Source organism: Puma concolor, chromosome B1 (assembly GCF_028749965.1).
Source record: "Puma concolor isolate L17-30 chromosome B1, mPumCon1.1.hap2, whole genome shotgun sequence".
Classification (NCBI taxonomy): domain Eukaryota; kingdom Metazoa; phylum Chordata; class Mammalia; order Carnivora; family Felidae; genus Puma; species Puma concolor.
Genome location: NC_141670.1, coordinates 166,142,516 through 166,156,324, shown reverse-complemented (window position 1 = coordinate 166,156,324; position 13,809 = coordinate 166,142,516). Strand labels below are relative to the sequence as shown.

At 39.4% G+C, this 13,809-nt stretch overlaps 1 protein-coding gene and 1 long non-coding RNA gene across 6 annotated transcripts in view; one reads left to right on the top strand and one right to left on the bottom strand.

The window, feature by feature from the left end:
- Positions 1 to 7,053, top strand: part of OCIAD1 (OCIA domain containing 1) — a 28,440-nt gene extending 21,387 nt beyond the window's left edge. For 3 of the 5 annotated variants that reach the window (XM_086705102.1, XM_086705100.1, XM_086705103.1), the window contains exons 8-9: positions 3,653 to 3,805; positions 6,517 to 7,053. In XM_086705102.1, the coding sequence (XP_086561228.1) occupies positions 3,653 to 3,805; positions 6,517 to 6,554 (191 nt within the window). In that variant the 3' untranslated portion in view covers positions 6,555 to 7,053. The remainder of the gene's footprint in view (positions 1 to 3,652; positions 3,806 to 6,516) is intronic. The other 2 variants (XM_086705101.1, XM_086705104.1) reach the window with 1 other exon arrangement.
- LOC147582007 (uncharacterized) lies at positions 4,629 to 9,472 on the bottom strand. The gene is made up of 2 exons (XR_015250474.1): positions 9,348 to 9,472; positions 4,629 to 7,692 (listed from the first exon to the last, which is right to left on the bottom strand). It is a non-coding gene; the product is annotated as an uncharacterized LOC147582007 (long non-coding RNA).
- Positions 9,473 to 13,809: the final 4,337 nt, after the last annotated feature.

The window sequence follows — 13,809 nt, the reverse complement described above, 5'->3', positions numbered from 1 at the left end:
AAAATCCATGTGAAAATGCTTTGTGAAGTTTGTGTAAATACTAGCTTTGAAGATCACAGAATGTAAGTGAAACACCATCAACTTTGGATTAAGGCCTGGATTTGAATGATTGACATTGGCTAGCTATGTGAATTTAGGCAAGTAACAAATTTGTGATTCCTTCAGTTTCTTGATCTCCCGAATGGAGATAATAATACCTCTCTTAAAGAGCTTTTGGAATCAGATGAAATAATCAGAGGTAATGCCTGGCAAGTAATGGGCTCTCAGCAGACATTCATTTCCTTCCTTCGTTCTTTCAATCTAGTTTGCGGTGAAGAGTAAAGAATTAGAAAGTACAGGTTTGCAATTCCTTAGCTAAAATCCTAAAATCCAAAAAATTCTAACAACCACAAAGCTTTATTTTTAAAAATTTTTGTTATTTATTTATTTTTCTAACATGGGGCTTGAACTCTCGACCTTGAGATCAAGAGTAACATGTTCTATGAACTGAGCCAGTCAGGCGCCCCTACAAAGCTTTTTTAGTAATTAAACTGATGATAAAATCTGACTTAATTCATTTTAGACCCTGACCTACACTGACATAAATCTATTTGTAATCTTTATCTTAAATGTGATTTTCCTGCATTTTGTTGTAGAAATATAAATGTTTGTTTATGCATTGCTGCTTCAAATCACTGAATGGATGGATAGTAAGCAATATAAGGGCCATATACTATGACATTTTTCTAAAATCTGAGAAACTGAATTTTGAAAAGTTTCTGACTAGGAAGGTTTAGATAAGGGATTGTGGATAGAACGTTCTTTGAAAACGCTTCCTTTGATGCAAATACCATAAGCCAGTAACTGTAAGGAACAAACAAGGTTAAAGGAACATTTGAGCTTTTGTTGTTTAAGCTGGGACAGATTTGGGTCCATGTTTTAAGTTAAAGGGAGAGAGGGGAAACAGTGGGAAGGGAGAAGTTGATTATAAGTCAAGGTTCCAGAGGTTGTAGAAGGGGTTCTAGGTAGGTCAGAATATAAAGTAGCCACTAAATACATGTAGCTATTAAATAAAATTAAATCAGAGTGCAAATTCAATTCCTCAGTTGCTTTGTAAGCATTTCAGTTCAGTAGCCACACGTGCTAGTGGCTGCTTTGTTGGAATGTGCAGATACAGAACATTCTGATCATTTCAGAGAATTACATTGGCCAGCATTGCTTTAGAGCAGGATGGGGTGGGGGTGGTGAGTATTAATTAACCTTTCAGAAAAGAAGAGACAGGAGAGAATGGAAGTTACAGTAATTAAAGACATTCGTAAGTGGGTGGAAGTTGTCGAGAGCCTTGACTTTTTTTTTTTCCTGAATGGTTGGAAACAAAGACCTCCCAATTAGAAAGGGAAGAAGGCTGGCAGATTAGGAGAGTGGTTAGTTATTATTTTATCTTCAGAGGCAGCTGTTCTATTTCTTACTGCATCTCTCATTTTGCCAGACTCTCAAGTCCGAATCCATTCTACTTGGATTCTAGCCGTGCATCACCTCTTCCTTTGTAATGATTTTCATCTTTCCTTCCATTTGCATTAGAAAATTCCATTCCACGTTACATAATTCCTTTTCCAAATAAAAGCAAACAGACAAAATGCCCTTTGGTATCTGCCTAAGGACTACAGCAAAGCCCATATTTCAGTATATTTTATGTCCTCCAGAACAGCCATCTCTCCATCCACTGCTCTGCTTTCTCAGCCCCTTCTCTAAATCAGGGTTGCCACTCTTCGACTTCTCTCCACAGGGGCCAGTCGTGGCCTCCTCCTCTGCTTTGCCCCAGGTGCTGTCCTTCCTTACCAGGACACTCTCCCCTTTTGTTTAAGTCCTGCCTGCCCTATTTCGTTCTGCTTTCTCTTACCAGAAATTGAGAATTATTAATCTTTCAAAGTAGAAAGCACTCCTTCGTAGCTGTAAGGAGACTTATCATAGGTAGTTTATTACAGTTAGATTTAAATCAGTGCTGTTTTATATTTTATTCCTTCCAGCTCTTTATAACCTTCCCAAAGTAGTAAATCATGCTCGCTACACAATGCAGAATATTTTCATTGGGCTTTTGTGAGTGGAAAAAATTCTCCCTAATCTTCTGATTTATGTTCCATCATTTGCCACAATTTCAGAACAAAGAAATATTTTCTTTTTGGTGAGAAAAAGTATTAGACCTGGAAGGAACTTTTAGAGATAGATAGATCATCTAGTCAAACTTGCATATTTCACAATTGAGAAAAACTAAGATTCAGAGAAGCTTAGTGATTTGCCCAAGGACATTCAGTGCTTGTCAGCTAAGTGGGAATGAGAATTGTGGGTTCCTAACTAATAATCTAGTACACAGTTTCCTTCACAATTTAAAAAATATCACTTACGGTGAAGGGAAATTAAATAACTACTCATTACCAATGAAATGTAAGTGCTTTTAAAATCCAATAAAGTTTGTAATATTTTTATTTGCATTCTTTTTTAGCAAAAATTTAGTTTTCAAGAATGGTATATAGTATTAAGACTAGTTAGAAGTTTAAAGCCTTTTTGCTTTGTATCAATGCAGTATACTTTGTAGCAAAATAAAAGGTTATGGTTGAAAACATTTAATGTATAGTTATGTTGATTTGAAAATTCTGATTATTTACTGGGATCTTCCTGTGGAGTTCTAAAATTCCACTTAGATAAAAACTTCTTTTTAAAAAATTATTTTAATTAATATGATTATGTCAATAAAATGATACACCCAATTTGTGTGTAAAATTTTGAAAGATACTATTTTTGGAGTGGTGTGTAAGACTTTTGTAAGTTAAGTAGTTGTTGACTGAATGTCATGTTGGCATTGGTTAATTTCTTTTAAAGTGTTTATATGGCTTTTCTTGCTGGTTATACATTTTGTAAACTATGTTTAATATTTGTTCCTGTCATCTAATATTAGGAGTAACCACTTCCTGATTTTTTCGTCAGTTTTTGACTCTTTAATGATATGTATTCCTACCTTGACTCTCCTTGGGAGAGAGAAAGAATAAATGCTGGTTCCCCGGCCAAAATTATCACTGCCGCTTTTTTCTGCCTTAGTATTGCATCCATTAGATCTGAGAAAAATGATCCGTGCTGTCATTAAAGTCTATATTTTATACTTCTCAGTATGTATTTTCAAGTGTTTCTGTTTAAGTATAAAGATGGTAAATTTTTTTTAATAGTTATAGTTATTTGCATATAGGCTCTGGTTATAGGAACATTTAACTATACCAAGTAAAATGTGTACTATATCAGGTTTTGTTCAATTGTCACTGGTATGCTATATTTCCTTTTAATTATATAAAAAGTGTGAATAATTTTCTAGTTTAAAAACTAACATTTTCGTGAATATGAATTTTGCTGGCATATATTATGATATCCATTCTTCTGGCCCTGGTTACTTTTTAATTTTTTTATGTGGATTTTAAATTTTAGAAATAAAAGCTTAACAGTGTACAAGAAAGTCAATTTTAGTTTTGTAATGATCTTGGGAAAAATTTGGGATGGTGGTAATAATTTGAGCCTTTATTTTACTTTATTCTGTTTTTATTGTAGGTAAGAAGCATTTCTAAAATGTAGTTGCTTTGGATTTATTCAAATCCTTTTATCGCCATTTATTAACTGTTTGTTGTTTTAGGACCTGATCCCAACCCTGAAGAAAGTCCTAAAAGAAAAAATATTACATATGAGGAATTAAGGAATAAGAACAGAGAGTCATATGAAGTAACTTTAACACATAAGACTGACCCCTCAGTCAGGCCTATGCAGGAAAGAATGCCAAAAAAAGAAGGTATGATAGTTTAGTATGAATCACTTTACTCTTTAGGATTGGAAACTACAGCATTAGTTTAAAATATTAATTATACGAATATGTGATTTAACTCCTCAAGCAATTAACAAAATAACCTTTTTTTTAAAAAAAAGAATAGCTATCAGTTAACAATTTTTCCTTTTCTGAGGTGTTCCAGAGACCATTTGTGTTAGAAAATAATGAAGTCCAGATGGTAGTATGACTTAAGACAATGAGACTAGTTTTAACACATTGTAGAAATTATAAATCCATTTGAATGTTTTCTCTTATCAGAAGTCACCTTGGGGCTTGATAATGTTTTTTAAATGATGCATCTGTTGCATAAAACCGTATCTGGTGACTTGATAATGGGCTGTAATGCCACTTTTAGCAGAAGTGGAGAATCATGATTGAGTAGTGAAATTGATTTTCTTGTATGTTTTGTGAAATTGGAATAAGAGTTATTTGCCTTACAAACCGGCTTTTAGGGCACTTCCAAAAGAGGAGTTTGAGCTTTTTTTTCCAATAGTACTTTTACTTTATAAATTTAAATATCACAGTTTGTTTTAATTCCTTTTGGAACTGCTGTACATTACCCAAAGTAAATTTTCTGGCACAGAAGTTTACCCCTAATGGAAGAAGGCATTTTGAATTGGGGTTTGTACCTGTTTCAGTGTTAGAGTTTCACGATGTCTTTCTTGAGGAATTTTAGAGGGTATGTCAGTTGTTTCAAGGTTTTCTATTTACTACTGTAAAAAAGGGAAGGAAGGAAGGAAGTCCCTGGTACCTTCTTGAGAGTCCTACACCACCAAGAACGCAAAAATACATAAAAATCTTTTGTATTTTTTATTATGATTGTTCTTTTAGAACCAATTTTTAAAAATTTTTTAAATTGTTTATTATTTTTGAGAGAGAGAGCATGAGTGGGGAAGGGGCAGAGAGAGAGGGAGACACAGAATCCGAAGCAAGCTCCAGGCTCTGAGCTGTCAGCACATAGCCCGACGCGGGGCTCAAACTCACGAGCTGTGAGATCATGACCTGAGCCAAAGTTGGATGTTTAACAGACTGAGCCACCCAGGCGCCCCTTAGAACCAATTTTATTTCTAATCAGTAGCAGTTGCTTCATTTAGAATTTTGTTTTCCTAACAATGTTGGATAATATTACTGTCATGGTATTAGTGTAAAAAAAACCCAGCTTTCAAATATATTTGTAATAAATACTTGTTGATGTTTATCATTAAAGAAGCTTTAGCATAAACATTATGCATTCAAGTGACCATTACTTTGTAATATGTAAAGACTTATTGGTACTTGTTCACTAATTAATTTGAGGATTTAGACTGTAAGCTCCACGAGGGCAGGCAGTAGCATTTCTCTCATTTCTGTAATCTTTTTCTGCACAACGTAGTACCATGCCCTGATGTTTCAGATATGGAGTGTTGTGGTTGGGCCTTAGTAATAAAGGTTAACAAAATAGATCTTTGGCATTTGCTGGATTCTGACATTTGTGGTTTTGACTGAATGGTCGTGAAGTTCTGTCACATGACACTAATATGAAATAATTTTTTTCTTTGTAAAAAGAAAGCTGTGTGTGTGTGTGTGTGTGTTTGTATGCTTTATATACAGAATTTAAAAGAAAACAGTTTTGAAATAGTTTGGGTGATTTTTTTTTTTAGAATGTTCTGTTTTAGAGTCTAGACAGAAAATTTGACATTGACCGAGACATCACTGGTCAGAAAATGTCACCTAAAATATGTTTGTTGACATTCAGCTAAATCAGAAATTAAGACTGAGAAATTTCAGAAACAGAAGCTTATTATCAATCAGTTGTCAGGGCAGTGATAGCACCACATTATATATAGCTTCTAGAAGACTACCTTATACTCATGAGGATATGAAGGTTAGGGGAAAAGTCAAAATATGAGGGGGGAAAACCCTATAATATCTTCTTATAATAATGAAATAGTTTTAAACAGACTCCCCAAAAGAATCTTGGGGAAAGGGTCCCTAGTCCATACTTTGACAACGTCTCCTTTACATTGTTACGAATACTAGAACAGCTGTAATCCATCGATGAACCCTACATAGAACAGAGGCTAAAAGTAAGAGAGAGAAGACAGAGGAGCTTGTTTCAAAATGTAATTTCATGTAAGATGTAGGACCGTGGAAACTCTTTCCTTCTTGTATAGTATTACAGCTCATGGGAGAAAAGAATGAATTAACCACAACCTGAAGACTTGATCATTTCTATTACTATATTTTTTGTGAAAAACAAAATTCAAATGTTTGTTACTATATTTTATTTCCTGGTAACTTTTTGGTGTGTGCTATAATATATACCACACTTAGTATGGCAAACTTGTAAAGGCATGCATGCTTTGGACCTAAACAGACTTGTGTTCTGATTTCAGTTCTATTTGCTTTATTAGGCTTGTACCTTGGGCAAGTTACTAATCTGTTTTCTCACCCTTAAAATGGGGGCTGTGTTTACTTTATAAGGTTGTTACGAGAATCAAATATTTATGTCAAGTTCTTGATAGAGCGCACCATTATTTGTGTCTGAACTTCAGTTTGCAAAAGTCTGGCTAGCCCCTTTCTGTCATGTGCATTTATTCAAAATGAGAAGCACTTTTTAGTATAATAGCAAACTTAAATAGTATCTTTTACTTATTACGGTTTGGAATCATCAATTATTTGTGCTTTTTTCCTAGTCAAAGTAAACAAATATGGAGATACTTGGGATGAGTGAAAAATTGCATCATTGGACCTACTGAAGGAGTTTTCAATATCCAGCCTCATCTAGGTGGTCATGAATATCTGCATGCTTTGAGCTCAGCAGCAGTCTTCATAAACACATTTAAAACTAGAACCTGGGTTCTTGTGGTTTGGCTTATTAAAATGATGTTTAAAACACAGATTTTAATGTGAATGTTGTATGGCTATATTCACCTTGAGGAACTATATGAATGATGGTGTTATGCCATGGTCACATGCAGTTTGTGAAATTGTTTTAAGTTACAGGATAAGGATACTCTTCTAAAACTGTAAAGAGTCTGTAATTCTCTAGGATCAGCATATATGAAAATAAATGATAGCTGCATGTGGATTTGGGGTGGGTGGTGGGGGGGAGCAAGCATAATTTTAAGTGTTAAGCTTTACATCCAAAAAATTATTAAAAAGCCTTTCTCCGGTGTTTGCTGTATTTACTTATTAATGTGTATGGTAAATAAAATATAAAGGAACATGCATCTTCATTGATTTCATGGTGTTATTGTTTGTAATCTCTTAAAGTAAGTGGTGTTTCATGGGGATAGGAAATAAAATCATCTATTTCTGAATAATAACGATACAGTGACTGTGACTCATGACGGTAAAGAGCAGAACGCCTTAGAGTAGTGGCTGTGTTTGAAACATTTGCAAACTCCACAGGAATGAAAATTGGTATACTTCATTATTGACTTAATATTTGTTTCTGGTTCAGGTGAATGGAAAATGAAATTACGGTCTCCTCTAAATTCTGCTTTCTCATTGCAGTTCTACCAGAAACAGAATGTTCAATTAGCTATTGTAAGTCCCCAAACTCAGTGGCTTTAAAATGTCATTTATTATCTCCATTTTCTCTGTGAGTCCAGAATTCAAGAAGGTTTCCGCGGAGTGATTTGGCTGTGTCTCTCAGATGCCGCATGGCATCTCCTTTCGTCTGGGTTCAGGACCTGGTCACATCCCGTGGGTGGGTTTGTGGACGTCTCACAACATGGTGTTTTCGGGACAGACTGTGACCTCTTAAAGCTCTGATGTGAATGGTGCAGCAAGAATGTCAGCAGCTGCCTTGCCTTTTATTTCTGGTTTGGCCTCAGTCCTGTAGCATCATTTCTTCACAAGCCTTCCTATCAAAGGGCAGGAACAGAAGACTCCCACTTAGTCACATTTTTAAAAGAACAGTGGGGTGGAAGGTGTTGCAACTCTTCACCCTTTGGCCACAGCAATTGACATCCCTCTCATGCAAAATTAACTATTTTCCCAGGACCTCCAGTTCACATCCATTATAACAGCTCAGAGTCTGGGAGCGCATCTCATCAGGTCCAGTTGCGGAAGAGGCACTAAGGTGAGTGTCTGAAGTACCCTTTCTCAGGCTTCAGACCTGTGAACTGAAGAGAAGCCACCCGCCCTGTTCATCCCAAATAGCCGTTGGGTATCACATCACCACACCTACTCAGAAGGGGGAAGTGAGAGGCTCAATGCCAGTCACTTGTCCATGGCGATTCCCACAAGTCCAGCAGGCTCACGATGCCAGTTCTTTGTTAGGGCTTAGGCGTTGCCACCCAGGGGTTCACCGTAGCTCTCAGTCCTGCCTTTCCCCGGAATGTAGTTCTCATTGGCAGCAGAGTAATTTTTTCAGCCTTCCTCCCCATAGAAATCCAGCATTCCAAGACCTCTACTATCCCTGTCCAAACTGATAACAGTTTTTTAAATCTGTGCAGTTCTGAAGTATCCATTTATGATCCATTCCATTACACAAAAGCCATAAGTCTGTTGGGAGACGGTCCTTTTTCTATGCTGGGTGGCTCCCTGCAATCAGAAACCTTGGACAGGGTCTACAGGTTACGCCTATAAGACTTCTAAAGGGCCATTTGTGTGTCTGAAATGTTCTATGAAGCACTGTCATGTGTTGTTGAACAAAACCTTTTGTCCCACTCTGGATTTGGTCTTTGCCTGGAAGCCATTTCTCAGTATGAGAAACTTGTAGGCTTAAGAGACTTAATGAACCTTTATATTTTCTACAAATCACATTTGGAAGTGGAATATATTCTTTATTATTATTATTTTTTAATGTTTATAAACAGGGCGAGAGAGGGGGAGACACAGAATCCAAAGCAGGCTCCAGGCTCCGAGTTGTCGGTACGGAGCCCAAAGCATGGCTCAAACTCAGGAACTACGAGATCATGACCTGAGCCCAAGGTGGACACTTAACCGACTGAACCACCCAGGCGCCCATGGAGTAAATTGTTCTTTATATTAATTACATCTCTTCTCTCATTTTAGACAGCTAGAAGAAGCCAAGTGTCACCCTCAACATTGCCCAGAAATCTCAGCTAGATCAAGTTTTAGGTACATTTTCAATTTTCCGCGTCGCCACGGGTAAGAGTTTTGCTAAACTCTGTGACTCATACTCAAAATCTCTTCCAGCTTCGAATAATGTTTCCCTCTCCTGTGATCCTTGACAGTCACCTTGAGAGCTCTTTAGGCTTCTGTGAGGACCCTCATCCAGCTTTTTAGTTTTCACTAACCATGTCCCCAAAGTCTTGTCAGTACATGATCTGCCTCATTTTAGGTTTGTGTTATGGCAGCACCCCACTTACAGCTACCAAGTTTCTGTATTAGAGTTTGATAGAAAAGCCGAATTGCTCTGATACAGAGTAAGGGGGTTATTATAACGACTGGGTCTTTGGCAATTGTGGAGCTGGAGATCAGTGTACAGGCTTGTGCCTCTCCATCTAGTGTCGGGCCTGTCCTTAAGACAGAGATGCAAGTAGAGGGGTACCTGGGTGGCTCAGTCGGTTGAGCGTCCAACTTCGGCTCAGGTCACGATCTCACAGTCCGTGAGTTCGAGCCCCGCGTCAGGCTCTGTGCTGACAGCTCGGAGCCTGGAGCCTGCTTCGGATTCTGTGTCTCAATCTCTCTCTGTCCCTCCCCCGCTCATGTGCTGTCAAAAATAAACATTAAAAAAAAATTAAAAAGAAAAAAAAGACGCAAATAGAAACACACAGGGCTTGTAAGGCTTAAGTCTGGAACTGGCACACCTTCATTTCTGCCCCACATTCTGCCTAAAGCAAGTCATGTGGACAAAACCTAAGGTCAAGAGCTAGCTACTGTGCCCCACTCACAGTGGGAAGAAATGCAAAATTCCATGTCCGAAGGCAAGGATGTAAGGAGAGGTGAAGAATTAGGCTGGTAATACAATCTACGAGGGCAGCAAAGGTAACTGTTGCTGCCCCGAATTCCAGTGGGCCTTTCATTTGTATCTGTCTCATACAGACACTACCCCACATTGTATTACAGCTGTTTATTTACATATCTTTTCTCTACTTCTTGTGTATGAAAATACCCCCCTTTCTTCTGGCACATTGCCTTGCATATTGTAGGTACTGAAAAATTATTGTCGAATTAATGAAGGAAGCCACTTCTGGGCTTCCAAATCATCAGGCCTGTGGTAACAGCCCTGATTTTCAAAACCAGGGAGGTATTAAGGGAAGTTCCTTTTTGATATTTGTTTCCCCACCGTTATTAATTCCTCTCTCCCACCCTTCCCCTTTTGTCACCTTCCCTTCCTAGCCTCATTCCTGTCCCACCATATCTAGAGATGTCTCTTCTCTCTAATAAACCAAACTACTCTTCAAGGTTGTAATACATTCTTCAAGACGATCATTCAGCCAACAAAGATTGAGCACTTACATGAACACTATACATTAAGAAACCAAAGGGGTTAACTGAATATTTTCCAGGGCAGCTGACACAACACTCACCTGTTGAATTACAAATTTGAAACTCAAAAGGACGGATAATAGCATCATGAAATCAAAAAGAACCAAAGATATCATGCGTTAGACTGGAGTTCAGAATGACCAGCTGCCTAAGCATAAAATGGGGAGACTTGACTTAAAGGTAGGTCATGTGAAAAGCTTAGCACAGGCCAAAAAAGTGTGACACGTACTTTTGGACTCCAATTAAAAGTCGTGGTAGTTGTAATAGCTAACATCCCTTGGTGGTTATTCTGAGCCATGCATTATTTATTGGAAGCATTTTGTAAGTATTAACTCATTTAAGGGGTATGTGCCTGGTTCGGTGGTTAGAGGATGCCACTCTTGATCTTGGGGTCGTGAGTTCGAGCCCCACATTGGGCATAGAGAGTACTTGAAAAAAATAGTAAGTAGTAGCTCGTTTAATCCTCATGAACAACCTGTCAGGACAGTCTAAAATGTTTCCATTTACAGATGAGAAATGGAGGCACAGAGCTGACTCAGTCAGCGGCAGAGCCTGGATATGAGCACAGAGCGTCATGCAGGGTCACTCTTGTCAGTGCACGTGCCTGAAACGAAAAGCTCCATGATTGTGGTCTTTTCTGAACCGGTCAATCCATGTCTGGGGTCTTGGTGTAAGAAAGGACAACACATACCAAAGGTGTCCCAAGACCAGGATGTGACAGGGCTGGAAACCCACTCCAGTGGTTGAAGAAACTGAGAGGAACATGTGTTCCAGTGTTTAAAGGCCACTCTGGGAAAGAAGAATAAGAATCCTATTTTGTAGCCACAGAGAAATTACAGGTGTAGGCTGACAAACATAAATGAAGTCCTTATATCTGACCAAGAACTTGGGTTGGGGCTGGAGACTCAGACATCAGTAAAAGAAGACATACTTCTCATCCTGGAAGAGCTTCCAGTCTAGGGGGGAGGGAGGCGAACCTGGGCTCCCATAAGACCTTTCTGAACACTTTTGCACAGCTGGGCGGTGTAAAGCGTAGCACCGTAGATCAGCAGGTGTCCTTCCCCAAGAAGTACATATGTGCGTCCTGGAATCTCACCTGCCCAGAGAGTGGAGGGGATTCTCACAGCGGTGGGTGGTTGGACTGGATTTCACGCCGCAAACTAGCAATAATAGAAACTCCTGGGGTGCCTGGGTGGCTCAGTCGGTTAAGCGTCTGACTTCGACTCACGTCATGAACTCACATTTTGTGAGTTCGAGCCCTGCATCAGGCTCTGTGCTGACAGCCCGGAGCCTGGAACCTGCTTCAGATTCTCTGGGTCCCTCTCTCTCTGCCCCTCCCCTACTCTCACTCTGTCTCTCTCTCTCTCTCAAGAATAAAGATTTAAAAAAAATTTTTTTTAATGTTTTATTTATTCTTGAGAGAGAGACAGAGCAAGAGCAGGGGAGGAGCAGAGCGAGAGAGGGACACAGAATTCGAAGCAGGCTCCAGGCTCTGAGCCAGCAGCACAGAGCCCGATGCGGGGCTCAAACTCACAGACCATGAGATCATGACCTGAGCTGAAGTCAGACGCTCAACCGGCTGAGCCACCCAGGCACCCCCCAAAAAAATTTTTTTTTTAATTTTTTTTTTCAACGTTTATTTATTTTTGGGACAGAGAGAGACAGAGCATGAACGGGGGAGGGGCAGAGAGAGAGGGAGACACACAATCGGAAACAGGCTCCAGGCTCTGAGCCATCAGCCCAGAGCCTGACGCGGGGCTCGAACTCACGCACCGCGAGATGGTGACCTGGCTGAAGTCAGGCGCTTAACCGACTGCGCCACCCAGGCGCCCCACCCCAAAAAATTTTTAAAAAAAGAATACCAACTCCAGAAAGACATAGAATTCTGTCAGTTGTGTTCACTGTTGCATTTCCAGGATCTAGGACTGTGCCTAGGCACAGACTGGGTGCTCAGTAATTGAATATATGAAAGAATGAACATATAAAAACCAGAATCCTCACATAAAAACCTGTGTTATTTGTTTTGAAAAGCTGGAAGATCTGGCAACAGTGGGCCCACATATTTGTGTGTGTTGTGGAAGAAGACTGGGTTTAACATGCCACTACACTAGTTCAGCTTCACTCGATTATCTGGTCCTGGACTTTGCTGCCTCTGGGTTAATCACGGACATCTCTGCAAACTTTTGTTTTGTCTTTTGAGAGAGTGAGTGAGAGAGAGAGAGGGAGCAGGGAAGGGGTTGAGGGAGAGGGACAGAGAATCTTGATGCAGGGCTCGATCTCATGACCATGAGATCATGATCTGAGCCGAAATCAAGAGTCAGGCGCTCAACCCACTGAGTCACGCAGGTGCCCCTGTTCAAACCTCAAATGTCTATGAAATCAAATTCTATAGTTGAGCTCTAACATGGAAAAGTTTTGTTGATTACCAGATTGCATTAGTTGAACATCAAGAAAATGATCTGTATGACCTTTTCATTGCTTAATCAAGTCATTCAAGATAACTTATTACTTTCATGACATTAACAGACAATAGATAAGTCATTTATTCTGACAGCAAGGGAAGAGAATATCTTTGCTTAAGTGAGACATATTTTTTTAATGTTTATTTTTGAGAGAGAGAGAGAGTGTGTGTGCATGTGCATGCACACGCTCACATGAACAGGTGAGGGGCAGAGAGTGACAGTGAGAGAGAGAGAAGATCCAAGGTGGGCTCAGCACTGACAGCAGAGAGCAGATGCAGGGCTCAAACTCATGAACCGTGAGGTCATTACCTGAGCCAAAGTCAGATGCTTAACTGACTGAGCCCCTTAAGTGAGAATTTTTAAAATATATAAGCATTATATACAGTACCTCTTTTTTGTGTGTGTTTTTTTGTTTTTTTTTTTTATGGGACAGACAGAGACAGAGCATGAATGGGGGAGGGGCAGAGAGAGAGGGAGACACAATCGGAAACAGGCTCCAGGCTCCGAGCCATCAGCCCAGAGCCTGACGCGGGGCTCGAACTCACGGACCGCGAGATCGTGACCTGGCTGAAGTCAGACGCTTAACCGACTGCACCACCCAGGCGCCCCTTTTTTGTCTGTTTTTATCATGAAGGCAATGCTCTCATAAGCTTATGACTAGCTTGGTGACGAGTGTTGGTAATATCTAAATGCTGCAAGACAAATGCTACTCTTTTGACACATCTTCCTGCAAGAAACATTCTCCCCACGATACATGCTTCCTAATATACGCAATAGAGAAAGCAGCAAAATATTTGAGATTTCTTGGATGACCTTCCAGTTTTCTCTTTATTGATTTCCTTTCACCCCGTGAAAGGAAAGATCACTGTGATGAACTGTTTCAATGAATACCTTACCTGCTTAGGAAAAGCAGAGAGCCCAAACAATAAATCCAATTTGACTCAGGAGAAAATATGAAGACGTCAGCTATAAAAACAATGGGCCTTTTCAACAATAATAGATTCATCTTTTCCCAGTACCCCAAGACTGATTTCAACACTGACTTGCTGTGCTTGGCAA